The sequence below is a fragment of the Rhincodon typus genome, chromosome 28 (genome assembly GCF_021869965.1).
Source record: "Rhincodon typus isolate 14 chromosome 28, sRhiTyp1.1, whole genome shotgun sequence".
In the NCBI taxonomy this organism is placed as follows: domain Eukaryota; kingdom Metazoa; phylum Chordata; class Chondrichthyes; order Orectolobiformes; family Rhincodontidae; genus Rhincodon; species Rhincodon typus.
In genome coordinates this window covers 40,839,779-40,861,897 of record NC_063359.1, presented here as the reverse complement: position 1 = coordinate 40,861,897, position 22,119 = coordinate 40,839,779, and the positions used below count along the sequence as shown (strand labels likewise).

Sequence of the window (22,119 nt, the reverse complement as noted above, 5' to 3'; positions counted from 1 at the left end):
AACCTCATCCCACCCCCTTGACCTGTCCATCCTCCCTGGACTGACCTATCTCCTCCCTAACTCCCCATCTACACTCACCTTTACTGGCTCCATCCCCACCTCTTTGACCTGTCTGTCTCCTCTCCACCTATCTTCTCCTCTATCCATCTTCTATCCGCCTCCCCCTCTCTCCCTATTTATTTCAGAACCTCCTTCCCCTCCCCCATTTCTGAAGAAGGGTCTAGGCCCGAAACGTCAGCCTTCCTGCGCCTCTGATGCTGCTTGACCTGCTGTGTTCATCCAGCTCTACACCTTGTTATCTCAGATTCTCCAGCATCTGCAGTTCCTACTATCTCCTAAGAATCTTGTATGTTTTAATAAGGTCACCTCTCAAATCCTGTGCAAAACCATTGCTAGCCCTACCATCTTATTTCATGCAAAGCCCCAGGTCTCATCTGGGATTAACACAATTTGGTCTTTCTCTGTGCCACTGTGTGATTACCTGGATGTTTCTCACTTTCTTCTGGAAATATCTTCCAGCCTGTTTGCAGAGGAGCTGTTTAGGGCTCAGAATAATGTATGGCTCAATACTCAATCCAGGATCAATGTACGAAGACAGACGTATCCTGTAGCAAAAGTACAGCAAAATACAGATTATTGACAAACAGACAAGGCTGTTAAAAAGGCTATATGAATAATGCTGGAATTTATGAGGCTCAGAATAGAAAGGACTGGAAGGTAAATCTCTCCATTAGTCTTTCTTTTTTTAAGACACTACTTAAACCAGTTCTTTAAGCTAGCTTTTGGTCATATCCTGATTATCTCCATGCCAAATTTTGTTTGATAATTGCTCCTGAGAAGCACTTCTGGATGGGCTATCCACAGCTGTTTTGCTTCACTGTGATACTGATTAGGGCCCCACTGGACTACTGTGGGTAATGGTACAGGAAAGGAGATCCGGTCAATGTGGCCAAGGCTGCAGAGAGCTCGAGAAAGAAGAGGAGAGTATCATTTACTCTGATCATTGTCATGTGGTGGATGTTATTCGTGACTGTGTTAAAGCCATTTCAATGCTGTGAAGGGATGGAGGAGTATGATAGCTGAGGATTAGTAGGTACTTGCCTCTTTAGAACAGATAGATAATCGGCTGGCTGACAGAAAATAGAGACTATCTCCTCAGATCCTCAAAGGCAGTGTTGGCAACCAGAAACTTCAATGATTAGGTTTGGCAAAATACTGCAATGCTTTCTTATTCTTTCATGGAATGTAGGCATTGTAAGCAAGGCTGGCATTTGTTACATATTCGTGATTGCTCTTGAACAGAGTGTCTTGCTATGCCATTTAAGAGGGTAGTTAAGAGTCAGCCATGTTACTGTGGATCTGGAGTCACATGTAGGGCCAGGCCAGGTTAAGGACAGCAGATTTCTTTCCCTAAAGGATATGAGTGAACAACATTCAGTGATAGCTGTCATGGCCATTACCAGGAGGAACTTCATATTCTGGATTCATGAACTGAATTTAAATTCCACAAGGTGCCATGGTTGCATTTTAACCTATTTCCCCAGTCCAGTATTTTACCAGTGATTTCCAAAACAGAAATACTCCTTCTGCATAATGGCTGGCCAGAAAACCATCTCCTGCTATTTCCAACTGACATCAGGCAGTTAGGAAGGATTTACAGGCTGATAATCACCTGCTTGGTAACATTATGAACAGACCTTCTGTGGCCAACAGTTTGATAAGAGGAACACGAACCTAGAGCATCTAGCCTCAGAGGGAGAAACACAACCCCTTCACCACAAGCACCTTCCTTCAACAGTAAACACACTTTCCAATTTAATTCACTGGCTGTAGGGAGCTATGGATGGCCCTGCAGCTAGGTGCTACAGAAATGCAAGCCTTTCTGATTGGACAGATTCAAACATGGAACTGTAGGAAAGATGTGTATGGATTTGAGAAGTGAGGATATTCAAAGACTTTGCAGAGAAAAGCAAGGTTGGAGATGTACTAAAAACAACAAATGCTGGAGGTCACAGCAGGCCAGACAACATCCATGGAGAGCAGGCAAGCTAATGTTTTGAGTCTAGACGACTCTTCATCAGAGCCGCTCATCAGAGTTGGAGATGGGTCTGTAAATTAATAAGACAAATGATCAAAGATGGAGACTACACAAGGAAAGGGAACTATGAAAAATACCAGCTAACTCGGGGGTCAGGAAAGCAAGTTCAGTGAATGTTAAAAAAGCCTAATAACTGAGGGCTGGATGTACAGAGAAAATTACTTATAAAAATCTACAGCACAGAGGGAGGCCATTCAACCCCTATGCCTATGCTGGCTTTTTGAAATAACAGTCACGTTTAGTCCCATGGCCCCGTTTTTTGTCCATCTCCCTCATTCCTAAGGACCTGTTAACTTCAGTGCTGTTCCTGAACTCCAGGCAGAGATTGGAGCAAAGGACTTTTTGTGCTTGTATACCCCACGATCATTTTTAATTTTTCCAAATTCTGTCTGTCGTAGTTTTTGTTCTGTAGTCCATCCACACAGTATAAAAAAAAATTCACAAAAAATATGGATGCATGATGTGTGGAGACAAACTGCATTGTGTAGTTGAGAATTATTTTGTGTCTTGTTTGGCCACTTTGCAAAGCTAAGAGTCAAGCACATTGCTATCTGTCAGGAGTCACATGGTAGGCCAGACTGGGGCAAGGATTTCCTTCCCCAAAGGACATTTGTGCACCAAAGGGGATTTATTGATTTGGTAGTTTCATTGTCACTATGCTTGCTTTTTATTCCAGATTTACTAACAGAATTTAAATTCCCTAGTGGCCAGGTGGGATTTAAGTTTCTGAATCATTCCAGATTACTATATACACAATTATAAAACCATTACAATAGTTTCCTGTACTGTCATGAGAGGCATGTTACAATAATTAAGCAAACTTGAAAATGAAATTGAGTCAATAATGGCTGCTAGGGCAAAGAAAGGAAGGAGAACTTGTACTTGTTTAGCACCTTCCAGGCTCTCAGAAGTCTCAAAACGTTTTGTAGCCAATGAGGTCTTTTTGAAGCAGAGTGCTGGGTAGGTTGGGAGGGCAGATGGGAGGGTGCAGCGTGCTTTGCTGTGGGGTTGTGCTATCTGTTTCCCTGATGTGGAGGTGCTGGTGTTGGACTGGGGTGGACAAAGTCAGAAATCACTTCACCTGATGAAGGAGCAGCGCTGCGAAAGCTCGTGATTTCAACCTACTGGACTATAACCTGGTGTTGTGTGACTTATGACTTTATTTGTTTCCAGTGTTTCAAACCAATCAGACAGGGTGGCCAGGACTTGCACCTGGCTGTGCAATCCAATGGTTCAGCCAAGCCAGCTCAGTAATTGGCAAGTGAGATAATTTAAAGTTCTTCTGATAGAGTTATAAACCACTGGTGAAGGAAGGCAGGTTGTGGCAAAACACAGTCAAAGGTCAGGAGATTGCTTGAATAGTTTGAAATTCTAGAATCATTGCGTCAACAGTCCCTTCAGCTCGTTCCCTGCTCAGGTCTTTCCTGATAGTGTAGAGAGCACATCCATTCAATCCTGAAGCTGTTCAGGCTATCTCACTGTTTCACTTTGTACTCTGCTGTTAAATTAAAAGGGAGTATGGTTGGTACTTTTGCAGGTGACACCAAAATTGGTGGTGCAGTGGATCCTGGTTTATTGGGCCGATGGGCTGAGGAGTGGCAGATGGAGTTTAATTTGAATAAATGTGAGGTGTTGCATTTTGGTAACTCAAACAAGGACAGGTTAGAACTTATACAATTAATGGTAGGGCCCTAGGTAGTGTTGTAGAACAGAGAGACCTAGGGGTTCAGGTACATAATTCTTTGAAATTTGCATCACAGGTAAGACAAGGTGGTTAAGAAGGCATTTAGCACGCTTGCCTTCGTTGCTTACAGCTTTGAGATTTAGGAGTTAGGACATCCTGTTGAGGTTGTACAGGATGATAGTGAAACCTTTTCTGGAGTACTGTGTGCAATTCTGGTTGCCCTGTGATACGAAGGATATTATTAAGCTGGTGAGGGTTCAGAAAAGATTTACCAGGATGTTGCCATGAATGGAGGGTTTGAGATAAAAAAAAATAGACTGGATAGGCTGAGACTTGTTCACTGGAGTGTAGGTGTTTGAGGGGTGACCATATTCAGATTTATAAATCAAGAGGGACGTAGGTAAAGGGAATGACAAGGGTCTTTTACGTAGGCTGGGGGATTTCAAAACCTGCAGGCATATTTTTAAGGTGAGGGGAAAAAGATTTCAAAAGGACATGAGAGAGGACATTGTTACACAGAGAGTGGTTAGTGTGTGGAATGAACGGCCAGACAAAGTGGTGGGGGTGCAGGTAGAGTTACAACATTTACAAGACATTTAGATAAGTACATGAATAAGAAATTTTTGAAGGGACAAGGGCCAAGTGCAGGCAGGTGGGGCTAGTTTACTTTGGGATTATGGTCGGTGTGGACTGGTTGGACCAAAGCGTCTGTCTCCATCCTGTATGACTCTGTGAGAAGGGGGCTCTTTTGGGCAAGAAGCAATAGTGATTGGGGGTGGGGGCTGCCACATCCTTGGTTTTGTTTGGAGGGGGGTTTAGATTTTGAGGCTTTGAGATGAAGGTCAGTGATGGAGGGCCTGATTCTAGAGGTTCTTCAGCCTGTTCCCTGGATTAAGGAGGTAGGTGTAAAACCTCCTGCATGTCCTAATTTGTCACCTTGATGAAGCTGTCAGGTTTCATGAAGCTGGGGAATCCCAGCCAATAACAATGCAAGCTAAAAGGTTCAATGACAATTCAACCTGCAGCCTCATTATCATATTTAAAAATCCAGCTGCTGCTCTGGAATAGGATGTTTGCTTTCCCGACTTTATGCCTCAGGTAAAACTGTATGTGGGAGATGCCGGGGATTCTGGGCTGGGAAAAGATTTTTCAAACTTGAAATGTCCCACCCGACACAAACTTTCTTTTAGGTTAAAATGTCCACTGTAGTTACTGTTGTTGAGTTATAGTCAGTGTTACGTTACTTACTGTTGTAGAGTTAGGGTGAGGTTAGTTACTGTTGTAGAGTTAGGGTCAGGTTAGTTACTGTTGTAGTGTAGGGTGAAATGGATTTTATTTTAGACTGATGTATAAATATATCATGAGATGTGGATGGATTGGATAGAGCTGAGATATAGGACATGGACTGGATAGAGCTGAAGTACAGATCAGCTAGGACTTAACAGCACTGTTGTTCCTGCATCTGCTCATGGTGGTTTGCCAACATCTCAGGGGTAATTAGGAAAGGGCAATAAATGCCAGCCTTATAAAAGGGAGTGCTGGGATTAATGGATCCTTTTCAGATTGAGAAGACATAACTTATGGACTGCAATAAACATTAATTCGAGAGCCTTAAATATTTACTATACGTATTAACATTCAGCAATAGTACTGAAGGCTTGCACTCCAGAACTTGTCACAACCCTAACCAAGTACAGCTACAACACTGGCATCTACCTGACAATGTGCAATGTTGCTCAGGTATGTCCTGTACAGAAATTCAACCCAACCAATTACAGGCCCATCAGTCTACTCTTGGTCATCAACAGTGCTATCAAGCAGTACCTGCTCAGCAATAACCTGCTCAGTGACGCCCAGTTTGGGTTCCACCAGGGCCACTCAGCTCCTGACCTCATTACGGCCTTGGTTCAAACATGGACAAAACAGCTGAATACCAGAGGTGAGGTGAGAGTGACAGCCCTTGATATCAAGGCAGTTATCTCATCATGTATGCCAGCAAGGAGCACAAGCAAAGCTGGAATCATCAGGAATCAGGGGGGCAAACTCTCCGCTGGTTAGAGTCATACCTGTCACAAAGCAAGATGGCTTTAATAGTTAGGGGTCAGTAAATTCAGCACCAGGACATCTCTGCAGGAGTTCCTCAGGGTAGTGTCCTAGGCCGAACCATCTTCAGGGGCTTCATCGATGACTTTTTCCCTCCATCACAAGGTCAGAAGTGGAGATGTTTGCTGATGATTGCACGATGTTCAGTACCATTCACGACTCCTCAGATACAGAAGTAATCCATGTCTAAATGCAGCAAGGCCTGGACAATATCCAAGCTTGGGTTTGACATTTGCACCACACAAGTGCCAGGAAATGACCATCCCCAACAAGAGAGAATCTAACAATCACCCCTTGACTTTCAGTGGTGTTACCATCACTGTATCGCCCATGGTCAACATCCTGGAGATTACCATTGACCAGAAACTGAACTGGACAAGCCATATAAATACAATGGCTCCAAGGAAACAAGGCCAAAATATAAACGGAACCAATGGTGCAAAATAAAGCTAAGGTGACTGAAAAGGTTAAAAAGACAAGTCTAAAGGCTTTATATATTAACACGTGGAGCATTCACAAAAAAGTAGATGAATTAGCACCACACATTGATATAAACTGTTATGATATAGTACAACTTTGAGGAAGGGTCACTGGACCTGAAACGTTAACTCTGATTTCCGTCCACAGATGCTGCCAGACCTTCTGAGCTTTTACAACAATTTGTTTTTGTATCTGATTTCCAGCATCTGCAGTTCTTTTGGTTTTTATTTTGTAATCATGGGTGACTTTCATTTATGTCTGGATTGGACAAACTAAACTAGCAATGGTATTATGGAAGAGGATTTCCTGGAGGGTATCTGTGATGGTTTTTAAGACTAATATATTCAGGAACCAATGACAGAACAGGTTATTCTACACAGGGTACTGTGCAAACAGAAATGATTAATTAACGATCTTGTTGTTCGGGATCTCTAGGGAAACAGTAATCATAATATGGCAGAATTCTTCATTAAGATGGTGATTGATGTAGCTGAATCTAAAACTAGGGTCATGAATCTAAATTAATGGGAACTATAAGGTTATGAGGCACGAATTGGCAATCATAGATTAGGAAAATTTACCAAAGGGGCTGAAGGTAGATAGGCAATGGTTCATATTTAAAGAATGCATGCATGGATTACAACAATTATTCATTCTTTTCTGTCACAAAAATAAAAGAAGAAAGATAGTTCAACCATTGCTTACAAAAGAAGAGATTGTATTAGATCCAAAGAGGAGGCATATGAAACAAAGACAACAAGGTGCAGGGCTGGATGAACACAGCAGGCCAAGCAGCATCATAGGAGCAGAGAGGCTGACGTTTCGGGCCTAGACCCTTCATCAGAAAAGGGGGAGGGGAAGGGGGTTTTGAAATAAATAGGGAGAGAGTGGGAGGCGGATAGAAGAGGGATAGAGGAGAGGATAGGTGGAGAGGAAACAAACAGGTCGAAGAGGCGGGGATGGGGCCAGGAAAGGTGAGTGTAGGTAGGGAGTTAGGAAGGGGATAGGTCAGTCCAGGAAGGACGGACAGGTCAAGGGGGCGGGATGAGGTTGGTCGGTAGGAGATGGAGGTGCAGCTTGAGGTGGGAGGAGGGGATAGGTGGGAGGAAGAACAGGTTAGGGAGGCAGGGACGAGTTGGACTGGTTTTGGGATGCGGTGGGGGGAGGGGAGATTTTGAAACTTGTGAAATCCACATTGATACCATTGGGCTGCAGGGTTCCCAAGCGGAATATGAGTTGCTGTTCCTGCAACCTTCGGGTGGCATCATTGTGGCACTGCAGGAGGCCCAGGATGGACATGTCGTCTGAGGAATGGGAGGGGGAGTTGAAATGGTTCGCGACTGGGAGGTGCAGTTGTTTGTTGCGAACCGAGTGTAAGTGTTCTGCAAAGCGGTCCCCGAGTCTCCGCTTGGTTTCCCCGATGTAGAGGAAGCCACACCGGGTACAGCGGATGCAGTATACCACATTGGCAGATGTGCAGGTGAACATCTGCTTGATGTGGAAAGTCTTCTTGGGGCCTGGGATGGGGGTGAGGGAGGAGGTATGGGGGCAGGTGTAGCACTTCCTGCGGTTGCAGGGAAAAGTGCCGGGTGTGGTGGAGCTGGAGGGGAGTGTGGAGCGGACAAGGGAGTCACGGAGAGAGCTGTCCCTCCGGAAAGCAGATAAAGGTGGGGAGGGAAAGATGTCTTTGGTGGTGGGGTCGGATTGCAGATGGCGGAAGTGTCGGAGGATGATGCGTTGGATCCGGAGGTTGGTGGGGTGGTACGTGAGGACGAGGGGGATTCTTTTTTGGTTTTTATTGCGTGGACGGGGTGTGAGGGATGAGGTGCGGGAGATGTGGGAGACACGGTTGAGGGCGTTCTCGACCACCGAGGAGGGGAAGTTACGGTCCTTGAAAACGAGGACAACTGAGATGTACGGGAGTGGAATGCCTCATCCTGGGAGCAGATGCGGCGGAGGCGAAGGAATTGGGAATAGGGGATAGCATTTTTGCAGGAAGGTGGGTGGGAGGAGGAGTATTCTAGGTAGCTGTGGGAGTCGGTGGGCTTGAAATGAATATCGGTTTCGAGGTGGTTGCCCGATATGGAGACAGAGAGGTCCAGGAAGGGGAGAGAGGTGTTAGAGATGGTCCAGGTAAATTTAAGGTTGGGGTGGAAGGTGTTAGTGAAGTGTATGAACTGTTCGAGCTCCTCGTGGGAGCACGAGGCGGCGCCGATACAGTCATCAATGTAACGGAGGAAGAGGTGGGGTTTAGGGCCGGTGTAGGTACGGAAGAGGGATTGTTCCACGTAACCTACAAAGAGGCAGGCGTAGCTTGGGCCCATGCGGGTACCCATGGCTACCCCCTTTGTCTGTAGGAAGTGGGAGGAATTGAAAGAGAAGTTGTTGAGTGTGAGGACGAGTTCGGCTAAGCGGATGAGGGTGTCAGTGGAGGGGGACTGGTCGGGCCTGCGGGACAGAAAGAAGCGGAGGGCCTTAAGGCCATCTGCATGGGGAATGCAGGTGTAGAGGGACTGGACGTCCATGGTAAAGATGAGGTGTTGGGGACCGGGGAATTGGAAGTTCTGGAGGAGGTGGAGGGCGTGGGTGGTGTCATATGAAATTGCCAGTAAAAGCAGCAAGCCTGAGGATTGGGCGAATTTTAGAATTCAGCAAAAGAAGCCAAAATGTTTCATGGTTAAACAGATTTGGAGTGTAAAATTGCATGGACCATAGAAACTAACTGTAAAAGCTTCTGTGAATATATGAAGTGAAAAAAGATTTGTAAAGACAAACGTAGATCTCTTACTGGCAGAAGCTAGGGAAATTATAGTGAGAAACAAAGAAATGATCGAAGACTTGAACACAGACTGTGGTTCTTTCTTCACAAAAGAGCGCAGAAAGAAATGTTAGGGAACCAACGGTCTAGTGAGGGGGCAGAATTGAAAGAAATTAGTAAGAAAATGGTACTGGTTACATTAATGGGGTAAAGGCTGATAAGTCCCCAGGATCTGATAATCTATATCTCAGAGAACTGAAGAACATGACTCTGAAAATACTGGATGCTGGTCATCTTCTAAAATTATACAGATACTGGAGTAGCTTCTACAAATTGGAGGGTGGACAATGTGACCCTACTATTTAAATAAAGGGGGGAGAAGAAAAAGGAGAATAGCATACCAGTTAGGCTGATGTCAGTAGTGGGGAAAATGCTGGAGCCTGTTATAAAGAATGTTATAGCATAACATTTGCAAAGCATTAATGGGATTGGACAAAGCCACCATGGGTAAATAACGCTTAACAAATCAATTGGAGTTTTTTTGAGAATATAACTAATACAATAGATGAAGGCGAACCAGTGGATAGGGTATGTTTGGATTTTTAAAAGGCTTTAGATGAGGTACATGGGCAAAATTATAGCACATGGGATGGGGATAATATGTTAGCACGGATTGAAAATTAGTTGACAGAGAGTGGGCATAAGGGGGTCTTTTCCGGGTGGCAGGCAGTGACTAGTAGGGTAGAAAAAGGATCAGTGCTTGGGTCCCAGCTAGGGCACCAGATGCAACATCACCAAATTTGCTGTTGACAAAACTTGGCAGAATTGTAAGTTGTTAGGAGGTGGCAAGGAGGCTTCAAGGTGATTTAGACAAGTTGAGTTAATGGGCAAACACACAGCAGATACAGTACAATGTGGCTAAATGTAAAGTTATACACTTCAATGTGAAAAACAGAAAGGAACAGTAGTACTTACATGGTGATGTATTGGGAAGTGTGGACGCACAAAGGGATCCGGGTGTCCTTGTACACCAGTCGATTTAGGTAGACAGGTAGGTGCAGCAAGCAACTAGGAAGGCAAATGGTATACTGCCCTCATTGCGAAAGGATTTGAGTTCAGAAGTAGGGATACCTTATTCCAGTTATATACTGCCTTGGTGAGATCACAGCTGGAAGAATGTAAGAGTACAGTTTTGGTCTCCCTACCTAAGAAACAATATACTTGTCACAGAGGGAGTGCAAAAGAGGGTCACTAGGCCAATGGCGGAGTTCGCAGGACTGTCCTGGGAGAGATTGGTTTGACTAGGCCGATATTCACTAGAGTTTAGAAGGATGACAGGGGATCTGATTGAAACATATAAAATTCCAACAGGGTTAGATGGACTAGATGCAGGGAGGAGGTTATCCCTCATTGGGAAGTCTAGAACTAGGGAAGACAGTCCCAGGATAAGAGGTAGACCATTCAGGGCTGAGATGAGGAAACATTTCTTCACTTGAAGGGTAGTGAACCAGTGGGATTCTCTACCACAGAAAGCTCTGGAGGCCAAGTCACTGAATATTTTCAAGAAAGAGAAGGATTTTAAAAATATTTTAAAGGCAACAAGAGGTATGGGGGAGAAAGGGGATACTGCAATGAGACAGAGGATCAGCCAGGATCCTACTGAATAGCGGAGCAGGTCCAAGTGCCAACTGGTCTCCTCCTGCTCCTAGATTCTATGTTTCTAAAAGCAGGTCAAAGGCTAGGAATCCTGCAGCGAATAATTCTCCTGACTCCCCTGTCCACCATCTATAAGGCAGAAGTCAGGAGGTTGATGGAATACTCCCCACTTGCCTGGATGGGGGTAACTCCAACAACACTCAAGAAGCTTGACACCATCCAGGACAAAGCAGCCCCCAGACAGAAAGTCTTCATACACCTTCGCAGGGTCAGTAAGGGTGGGAAGAAAGAGGGAGAATGAGGAGGAAAGTGGGGAGAGACAGAGATCTGTTCCCAAGAGATTCATCTACAAAACAAGCACCATCACAAATACTGGTCTGTTATTTATTAGATAAATGTCATGAAGATGTGGAGCTGTTTAATTTAAATAAGTTTCACAAATTTGTTAAAAAGTATGTGCATCAATACCCCTCAGGCAAAAACTGAGGAGCACTTTCAACATCAGAAGCAAATTTCACAAGACAGCATTTGGCGACATATACACTAAAAATGCAAAGTGATGTAAAATAGAAACAGGAACAAGTTATTTTCTAATGATGAAGAATATCCAATATCAGTGCTGTCATCAGGGCTTATTCAGAATGATCAATGACGGGGAAGAAAATCCCACTTTAAACAATCCATGAGCATTGCTGAACAGATCTTGGAACACATCTTTACCCCAACACCTGGAATTGTACTAAAACCATTGGAATTCCAGTCCAGTCCAAAGGCCATCAAACTCTGGATCAGTGAGGTTCCTGTGAAGGCCCAAGAGGCCTGCCAGATTTCTATCTGTCACCTCTCTGCTATTGTTCACCTTCCTGGCACATCACTTATGCTGCTGTAAAATGAATGGAAAGCCACAGCACTGTTTTGAAAGATATAGTTTCCAGTCTGGTCAGGCTGCTCCTAGGGAATGGGTTGCTATTTCTGGAGTTGTGGATGAGTCGTTGGATGTATCTCTCGATACGTCACAAAGAAATGTAAACCAAAATACACACTCCCCAGACTCAGTCAGTTAGAACTCTACTGATGCATTCTACTGTCGTTTGGGTAGATAGAGTCAGCACAGCATAAATCTTCCACAAGTTACTTGCATCAGGCTAATTCACACTTTTTATAAAATCCACTGTGAACAACACTTTCACAGATTCTAATGTGAGAAGGTGTTTTCTTAATGGAATATTACTTGTTAGTCTTCCTGATTGAATCTCTGTGGTGATGCTGTGACAGAATTGGAGAGAAGGTTGGAACCTGCACATTTAAACCCAATTATGGATTGCTCAGTGGGATTTTGCAGAATAATGATGTTTGACATCACATATATGAGGAGCTAAAAAAATTAAGAAAACTCATTAAATTCAATGCAAGCCTATACTCTTGGAGTATGAATCATCTGTACAAATTTCGCATTTCAATATCAAATTCGGAGAAAATACAGATTTTGCTTCCAGTGCTTATTTGTCTGCATATAATATATATATATCCTGAACCAACATTGGCTTTCTATAAAATCAAAACTTGCTTTACTCCTCTTCCCTCCATTCCTGCAGTATTTTTCTATGTGTTGATTACCCCACAATACCTCACTCTGTTTATATGTCACAGGCCATAGGGTAATTGAGGGCATCATAGCTGAGCCAATCTTACCCTTTAAATGGTATTCAGATGCCTCCCCCTCCAACCCTAAGGCAAACCACAACCAGTAGTGCCTACCCTTGCCTGAGATTTGCTAAGTCAGTGAAAGTTAAGGGAAGAACAAGGATTTATTTTGGTGTCAAAAGTGTTTCCCACTACATTTTGAAAACATCTGCCATAACGTTTAGATATCAAATCTTTACAGACTGAGCTTGTGGTAATACGAGTTCCTGCAGTTGGCCAAAAGCAAATCATCATCCTCAGGTCATGTAAACTTGTGGGGACTGCTTTTCTTTACAATGAAGTTACTCCTGAATCCGGGATTGCTCACCAATGCTGACATTGCCGAATAGCTCAGTGTAAAGGTGGTCTCTTTTGGAAATAAAATTCTTCAAAAAAAAAACACATTCAAAATAACACAGATAACTGGAATAAAAATGATCAGAGTTCTCGGGCTCCGTATTCAATAACTGAATTAGAACACATGATCCAATGAATATTTTCAATGAGAATGTAGGCTCCTATCCTACAGCAATTGGTGTGGAAGAGACATTCTCACCTTGGGCACAGGTATTCACATTCAGACTGATGCAGATGGCCATACTGAGGGCAAATAGGTTCCAGCCACTGAATGCCCACAGTCTGACACAAGAATCAGCAATCTCAGCCCCGAGTGTCTACAAGAGATGGCTGGTGCACAAGAAATGACAAGCTATCACACTTGTGTACAGCAGGGTGTGGAGTGCTTAGGGAATTAAGGCACATTGTTGGAGGAGAGCAGATGGGGCTTTACTCCATGTCTGACCTAGGAGTGTTCAGCACTCACACCATAGTCTCAGAGCAGAAAACAGAAATACCTGATTTCCCAACATCAATATTTGTAATCACCCCAGGTGCCTGCATACACAGACACACTGACACACAAACACACATAAAATTAATGCCCCTTTGCAGGATCTGTACATACAGCACTCCCCCTCACAGGGTCCTGAGTCACATGCTGCCAGTTTCAAAGCGAAGCACCTCGTGTGACACCAGGTATTAATGAAAGCTTGCACATAGAAGGTGTTGTCAGCTACCTATGTGCAAGGAAATTTGAAAAAACTCAAGGGTCTAATTTCCATTCAAGATATATGACCCTTTTGTCATCTCAAAGGAAAGTTTTAGTTCTGCATTCTCTACATTATATTTTCTTCTTGTCTAGTCTTATTTTTTCACAGTCAGTTGGGTGAAGTACTGATGTCATTCACCTGTGAGCCTATAGTAATTGCCTCTCAACCACAGGAGGAGAGCGCCCTACTCTGTCCCTGTACCAGAGCAGCAGCATTGACTGGGGCTAGTCTCTCTGCTCTGATACTCTCAGTGATGCGCGGGTGGCTGGTACATCCCTGGCTCTGAGCAGTTAGCTCATCACAGGTAAGGAAACAATCCCCTCCAGGTCTTCACAAAGTGCTGAACTCATGCCAGGCTGTTTCAGTAACGTCACTGAATGGAACTTGAGTACATCCTGCAGTGGTCTCAATGACTGGCATGGGACAACAGGGATGGGGATGGGGATGGGAAGGTGCAAATGCAGAGATTGAGCTGGGAGCTAGACAAGGTGCCTACCCCCACTCCATTTCACTGGGTGGGTGAGGGGAGGGTCTTATAGCATTGACAAGAAATTTGTTTAACTAAAGAGCTGTATTCTTAATCAATCTAATTACTTTGAACAGAGTGTAAAGGATATACCTTCAACAACATTGATTTAATCCAGTGGTTTGTCTAGGATAACCTTCCTGTCCCACAATGAAATCTAGACTGAACATCGTGACTGTAATGTAAATAATTTAGAGATGAGCCACTGTACAACATACTCACACCTCAGCACCCTGTCTCTGCAGTCCTGACCTGTCAGTGTCGACTCTACTGTCATCATCTGAATGATGGCTTGCTTTGTCGTAAAAGGCTTCAGGACTGCTCCCCTGTGCTGTCTCCTCTGTTCCTGAGCCCCGGTCGTTTCGTTCCTCAATCTTAGATCCTGACAAAGTCTGGCTCAGTGGCTGGCACTGAGCGCTGAGGAGAGTAACCCCAGTCCCTCCACTCTTGCACTTGCTGCTGGCCTCCCCTTTAGAAGCTTCCTCAGCAATCAGTGTTACTGTCACACTCACTGCTCCTACACTGTCGACTCTCTGTTCTACACTGCTGCTTTCTTTGTGGGTTGAGACTACGGTAGGTTCAGCAATTGGCAAACAGCTGGATGCTCCTGACATTTTGTAGAGACGCTGAGTCTCACAGTTAGTGCGTGTGAGTATTGCATCACTCTGCTCCCCCTCCTCACTCTTCACTCCACTCTGATAATTATGGTCACTTTGCTCTCGCCCTGCAACACTAGGCAGCCTGCTCATTTCACTGCACTGAACACCAACACTTACTGATGGTATCGGAGATGCTAAAGGTTGACCTTGATTTTTATCTTTCTCACTCTTCATTGTAGCACTACCTGCCCAGCCTACACGGAGGAGGGTGTTAACTACAGCTTGTGAGCTTTGGTCTGTACCACGATCAAGATCTGACTGATTGTCTCTGGAATGCTGTCCCCTTCTACAGGTTCCATTCGCCTCGTTCGCTGACACAGTCTCATGGAGAGGGTCAGTCTGAAAGATGTTCCACAACTTGTTTAGAGTTTGCTTGGAAGATTTGATTTGGACAGCCTGTTGTTTATGCTGTCCTGTTTGCAACAATTTGGAGTTGACGTATGGCACACTTTGCTCACAAGGTAAGGACTGTGTTGTTTCCCCCTTAATATTCTCTGGGCTAGTGTTAACCTTTCTGTCCTGAAGGACATCACCATGCCAGTCTCCTTTCCCTGAGCAGTCTATGCTGCCAACTTGCAAATTTCCCAGAACAATTCCAGCCTTAGTCTCCATCTTGAAAGTTGCTGGTTTTTCTCCTAAGACTTGTCTGTCTTCACTCTGGCACTGTACACTGCAGATACCATCAATGTTCTGAAGCAAATCCTGCTGGTTCACATTGGTCTTGCATTCAGACCCGGCCCTTTCCATATCTCTCTGTAAATACCCAGCTGTGGGCTCATCTTCCAGGTGACATGGCCACTTCATATTAACCCTGTGAGATCCCTCAGCTTGTTGTGGAAGGGCAGACAGTGCTCTGCCTGGGCCTGCCATTTCCGACCATTTGCTGTCTTCCCCTTGTTTTTTAAATACCTGCACTGTGTTTGCATCATTTGAATGCTCGTTCAACCTGCTATTCATTCGTGCCTTTTCAGCGAGGAATTTAAGAATTTCTTGTTCAATTCCATCATCACTATCTGCGGAACTGCTGTTCTCAGTTGTTACATTTTGCCAAGTCGGCCCATCAGCTGTGCGGAACGCAGCACCACACGACAAACCAACCTTGAGATTTCTGATACTGGTCATTTTGCTGTTGCTCTCACCTTCTGACTGCTCTTCTGGCTTCTTGTTCCCTTTATTTTTAAAGTCTAAATAACGTCTACAAGTGCTCTTGTTACTTTTCGATAAGCAGCTTTTTAAGGGGCCGTGGCTAGCAGCGAGGCCTTCTCCAGCAGTCCTGAGAGTTTGGTCACCGATTCCCGTGCTTTGCTCAGAGTAAGTAAGAACCTCTGCACCTGTAAACCGCACTCGTTTCTTGCACCGGTTCTTCATTTCCCTTGACCTTTTTCCCAGTTTCTTTCTGGTTTGCAAGAGATCCTTTGTAGCTGTATCGAGGTCCTCATCACTATCTAGTGAGCTACTCTTCTCATCTGTCTGCCAAGAGTCATGGACAGCGGACTGTTTCTCTCCAACCCAATCCTTGGGAGATAATTTCTCTTGGTCTTGATTGAAAGTCATGCAATTACTTACGTCAGGTATGTCTTGCTCTGATAAGCTACCTTTAAGATTAATCTTGGAGGTGACAGTTGTACTGTTAGTGAATACAAGAGCTTCCCCACTGGACTCTTGTGGTTGACTTTCTCTCAGTTTCTCCTTTTCAAGTTCATGATCAGAGCTGACGTTATTCTTCAGTCTTTTGTTTTGTGACATTGATGTCTGAGATGAAGATGAAGACAAAGAAATAAACAAAGACGGAAAGGCATTCAGACTGTCTTCGCTCTTTGATTCTTGGGAGGTTCTGTCCAGTTCACTCACAGCCCCGACTTTGTTGGATTTCTGACTGCTTTGGCTTGCTTTGAGAGCCAAGTAATTTTGAATTTCTTTTTCAATGCTGTCGCTGCTGTCTGCAGAACTACTTTCACTGTCTGAAGAAACCGTGACCTGCTTGGAGGCAACATTAGTGTATTCACTGCTTGTCTTGCTTTTGCCTGCATACTCTCCCTTTTCTGAAGGAGCACCAGCTAATATACTGTCTGCAGATGGCTGCACTTTGGTCATAAGAAACCTTTCCTGTTTTGGGGAAGATACTGACAGAGTCTCCGACTGAAACCTTTTTTTCCAACCAAGCCTGGAGTCGGTGGTATTTCTCTCGGTTTGTGTTATACAGTCATCGCTGTCACTTGTGTCAGTATCAGAAAGATTGGCAGGACAAAATTGTCCAGGCTTCGGAGCATAGTTTCTCTTGCTCACAGCTGTCTGTGGTATTTCTTTCTCTATGCTTCTCTTACAAGAAGAGATATCAGTATATTTTTGAGAGCCGGGGGACTTGTGAGGCAACAAGCCAAGGACAAAGGCTACGTCTTTGGCTTTCCCTTTCTTTTGTTCTAATTGGTAAAGTTGAATGGCTTCTTCAATCCCATCATCACTGCTAGAATCAGACAATTCTACTCGTGCAGTAACGGGATTTGCCCTTGACTCAGTGAATTCAGCACTGAGGTCCCACTGGGTATTGCTGCTCTTGTGGAGTTCCTTAAAGCGATGACGTGATCTTGGCTTTTTCCTGTTAGCCACATTTTTATTACCCTTGGGATTCCCTTCACTGCCTTTCTCTGTGCTGCAGACAGTCCCCAACTTCCCAAGCTGACTTGATTTAGCGTTGCCCACCTCAGAGTTTGTGTTGATTACTGGCTGTTGAACAGGACGGGCTTGGTTCCCTGCACTGGATTTGATGCACCTCTTTCTCTTCTTCTGTCCCACCTTCACCAGATTTTCTTTCTGCTCGGTCCTCCCCACAGAAGCAGCCTGGCTCTTGGGACCGCTGTTGCTGCCAGTCTCCCTATTCCTCTTCTCCTGTAAGAACCTTTCAATCTCTGCCTGTATACTCTGTTCAAAAGAGTCATTGCTGCTGATACTGGAGGGAGAAGAGCATCTGGATCCTGCAGGCTCCAGGCTGACAATATTCGCAAGGTCAAGCCCTAGTTTGGTGGGGTTCACTCCCTCTCTTCCCTGTGAAATGCCATTGCTGACCTTTGCTGCAGAGTTCTCAATGGCTCCATGTGTCCCTGGGAGGACTTTTGTGTCATTGGCAGCCTTTGATGTTAAGGACGTATCTTCTGTTTTCTTTTTCAAGTATTCCTGAATTGCTTCTTCTATATCTCGGTCAACAGACTCGTCACTGTCCGAGTCCAGAGTGCAGTGACCCAAGTTGGATTCCTCTGTGCCAAGTGTGCAGGATGGATAAGCAGCCTTCAGTTCCTCCACAGCAGCCCCCTTTAAAACACTGATGGAGCTTCTGTCCAACATGCCCTCACTTCGCTGTTTTGTGGCTATGTTTGTTTGTGCCTGGCTGCTGGGCTCACTGTTCATGGCACAAGCTGAATCAGTAGCCTGCAAATTTTCGATGATCATTTTCACATCCACACTGACAGTACTCTGCACAGAGAAGTCCTCTCCGGAGTCAGAGAAGTTCACAGGGTGTCTGAAGTTTCGGGATGTCCCAAAGGGATGCCAATCTGTCTGTACCACGGAGACAGGTGGCAAATCTGTGAAGAACATCATAGCAGAGCGGTGACATCCCAGACATGTGATCCCTGTATGTTCCTCCACTCACATCCTGCAAATGAAACAGCACAGGGAGAAATAAATCAGAAGGGCTGCGGCGTAAATTGGTAAAATTTAATAAAACGCTGTGTGCTTCAGAGATATTCTCGCCCTCTGCTTCTCCCTCAGTATTTCTCAAGAAAAGAGTTGCATTTCCAACGCACCTTTCACGGCTTCAGGAAATCCAAGAACATATTACAGTCAAAAAGATCCCTTCAACTGTTCTAATCCTGGAACTGTGGCAAAGTCCCACAAACTGCAATGGAAGACTAGCCTGATCATTTCAGTAATGTTGTTTAAAGGATAGATATCAGTCAAAAGATCAGGGAAAATTTCCCTGGTTTTTACATCCACCTGAGAGGGCAGTAGGTACCTTGGTTTAATGTCTCACCCAAAAGATGACATCTCCAAAAGTGCAACACTCCCTCAGCATTGCACTGGCAAAATCAGCTTCCATTAGAGCTCATCTTTGCAGTAAGGCTTGAAACCATAAGCTTCTGAGGGCAGAGTTTAATTACAGACCCTTGGTGAGGTACAGTATTATGTGGTCGTATGTCATACATATTAACAGACAGTGGACACCTGATGTCATCCTCTTGCTACACATGCAGATATGGAGATGCTGGTGTTGGACTGGGGTAGACAATGTCAGAAGTCACATGACACCAGGTTATAGCCCAACACGTTCATCTGAAATCACAAGTTTTCGGAGCCCTGCTCCTTCATCAGGTGATGTCACCTGACAAAAACTTGTGATTTCAAATAAACCTGTTGGGCTATAACCTGGTGTCATGTGACTTCTGACGCCACACACACACATTGTCTCCCACACAAATGCATACACACCCCCCAATCTCTTACACACACACATACACACTATCTTCCACACAAACTCACACACACAGGCAAATACTCTTTCTCACACACACACACACTCTCTTGCATATGTGCACTAACTTCCGTACAAATGCACTCACACTTGCACATACTCACACATATGCACATACCCCCAGATATACACACACACTTTCTTCTATACAAAAGCACTGACATATGCACATCCTCTCTCTCTCACTCAAACATGCACATTCTTACATTCACACAGAAACACCTTTCAGCAGAATCCACCATAGACAAACTGCACCTGTAACAATCCTGTTACTGCCCCAAGATCAGCATCAGGCCTAGTCAGAACTCAACAAATACAGACTGCATAAAAACCAAAAGAACTGCGAATGCTGTAAATCAGAGACAAAAAATAGAAATTGCTGGAAAAGCTCAGCAGGTTCGGCAGCATCTGTGGAGAAAAGTCAGAGTTAACGTTTCAGGTCGAGTGATGTCGTGAGGAAGGATCACTCGTCCTGAAACATTAACTCTGATTTCTCTCCACAGATGCTGCCAGACCTGCTGAGCTTTTCCAACAATTTTTGTTTTTGTTTGTAAATAGAGACTAGTTGTGCAATGGTCTTTACTGACACAACAATGTTACTTACCCCTCCAAAAAAATAACTCTGGTGCTGAGGGACATGTTCAAAATCATACATTGCACACAAGTGGAAAACATTGATGGCACAAGTTGGAAATAGCAGCATTTCACCAGTCAATCTGCTGATTCCCCACAACACAATTAAATGAACTGACACATTTTCAAAATTCCAAATTCTCCATGTTCTTGACCAGAAACTCGACTGGACTCACCATGTAAACACAGTGGCTAAAAGAGCAGAGCAGAGGCCAGGAATACTGCAGCCAGTAACTCACTACCTAACTCCTCAAAGCCTGTCCACCATCTATAAGGCACAAGCCAGGAGTGTAATGGAATACTCCCTCCTTACCTGGATGAGTGCAGCTCCAACAACACTCAAGAAGCTTGACACCATCCAGGACAAAGCAGCCCACTTGGTTGGCACCACATCCACAAGCATTCACTTCCCCCACCACTGACACCCTGTAGCCGCAGTGTGTATAATCTACACAATGCACTGCAGAAATTCACCAAATATCCTCAGACAGCACCTTCCAAACCCAGACCACTTCCAGCTAGAAGGACAAGGGCAGCAGATAAATGGGAAGACCACCAACTTCAAACTTCCCTCCAAGACACTCACCATCCTGACTTGGAAATATATCACAGTTTCTTCACTGTCACTGGGTCAAAATCCTGGAATTCTTTTCCTAAGGAGATTATGGGTCTACCCACAACAGGCGACTGCAGTGGTTCAACAAGGTAGCTCACCATCACCTTCTCAAGGACAACTAGGAACAGGCAATAAATGCAAAGCAGGATGCAATGCCCATGTCCCACACATGAATTTAAAAAAAAGTCTGCTTTTGACCTGTAGACATCTGTGTCCTAACTTGTACTATTCACTAACCAGCCCCTGTGCTCACTGGCCTACACTGGCTCTCAGTCCAGCAATACTTCTGTTTGAAATTTTTCATCTTTGTATTCAAATTTCTCAATGGCCTTCCCTTTTAGTATCTCTGCAAAGTCCTGCAACCTGACTACCTCTGAGCACTCTGCAGGTATAGCTGTTGCACATCCCTGATTTTAATTGTTGTACCACTACCAGTCATGCCTTTGAACTGCCTGAGACTGCCACTGCTTCCTAAATCCATCTATCTGTCTCTCTGCTCCTTTAAATTGCTCGTAAAGTTCACCTAAGCAAGCTTTTGAATATCTGGTCTAATATCTGTTTGTGGCTCAAGGTTCAAACTTTTACCTGATAATCTTCCTGTGAATCATATTAGAATATTTGACTACATTGAAGGTGCTAAATAATTCCAAGTAATTGTTAAAAATTCAACTGCTGGAAATTTGCATTCATCATCTTATAAAATTGGTTTAAAGTGCGAATGTCCTGGATTTTGATATTAGTTCTGACAAGCATTGCTGAAAACAAAGATGACTTTGAACTAAGTAACATGAGAGATAAGCTCACTTTACCATTTAAATAGCCTCTCCTTTCCCTTAGTGCCCAGTTGCATGTCCCAGGTCTTTGCAAATTTTAAATGAATTGCAAACTATTCAAAAGCAGGAATAAAAGGGATACAAGGTGTAGAGCTGGAGGAACACAGCAGGCCAAGCAGCTGAATTTTCTGAAGAAGGGTCCAGACCCGAAACGTCAGCTTTCCTGCTCCTCTGATGCTGCTTGGCCTGCTGTGTTCCTCCAGCTCTACACCTTGTTATCTGAGATTCTCCAGCATCAGCAGTTCCCACTATCTCTGAATAAAGGGGATAATAACGGGGCTCACCACACATACAGAACACCCACGAGAAAGAGTGGTGGTTCAACACAGGAACTATTCAAAACCTGACTGCAGCCTGCAGTCATGTGATTGGTCAAGGGAAACAGGCAAAAACATTGGAATCATTTGCTATTTACAGCGAGACCACAACATTGCACCTCCATCTTAATGAAGCAGAGGTTCAACTGAATGTCCTGCTCATCAGCACTTTCCTGGCTACGTTATGTATGCAAGTCTTGTGAGGAGGGAGGACGGGGATGGAAGGGACAAACAGATAAGGAATCCCTGGATTCTCAAATTTGAGTTGGACAAAGAGGCTCAGGGGGATCAGAGGCCATGCTGACCCACATCCTGGAGATGGACAGTGCCCAGTACTGGACCCTAGGGATGGCCAGTGTCCCCATTACCTCAACCCTGGGGATGGTCAGTGACCCCAGCACCCAGGCCCTGGGGATGGTCCCTGTGCCCATTACCCTCA

At 44.5% G+C, this 22,119-nt stretch overlaps 2 protein-coding genes across 6 annotated transcripts in view; both read right to left on the bottom strand.

The window, feature by feature from the left end:
* LOC109921069 (surfeit locus protein 1) overlaps positions 1 to 434 on the bottom strand; it is a 26,299-nt gene extending 25,865 nt beyond the window's left edge. Inside the window, exon 1 of the mRNA XM_048613421.1 lies at positions 403 to 434. Coding sequence (XP_048469378.1) covers positions 403 to 434 — 32 coding nt within the window. The remainder of the gene's footprint in view (positions 1 to 402) is intronic.
* Positions 435 to 497: 63 nt separating this feature from the next.
* Positions 498 to 22,119, bottom strand: part of ppp1r26 (protein phosphatase 1, regulatory subunit 26) — a 22,520-nt gene continuing 898 nt past the window's right edge. Inside the window, exons 2-3 of one of the 5 annotated variants that reach the window (XM_048613698.1) lie at positions 14,874 to 18,405; positions 498 to 605 (exon numbers count right to left, since the gene is read on the bottom strand). In XM_048613698.1, the coding sequence (XP_048469655.1) occupies positions 582 to 605; positions 14,874 to 18,350 (3,501 nt within the window). In that variant the 5' untranslated portion in view covers positions 18,351 to 18,405 and the 3' untranslated portion in view covers positions 498 to 581. Of the gene's footprint in view, positions 606 to 10,261; positions 10,292 to 11,149; positions 18,406 to 22,119 lie in introns of those variants that run through there. The other 4 variants (XM_048613699.1, XM_048613697.1, XM_048613696.1 and 1 more) reach the window with 4 other exon arrangements.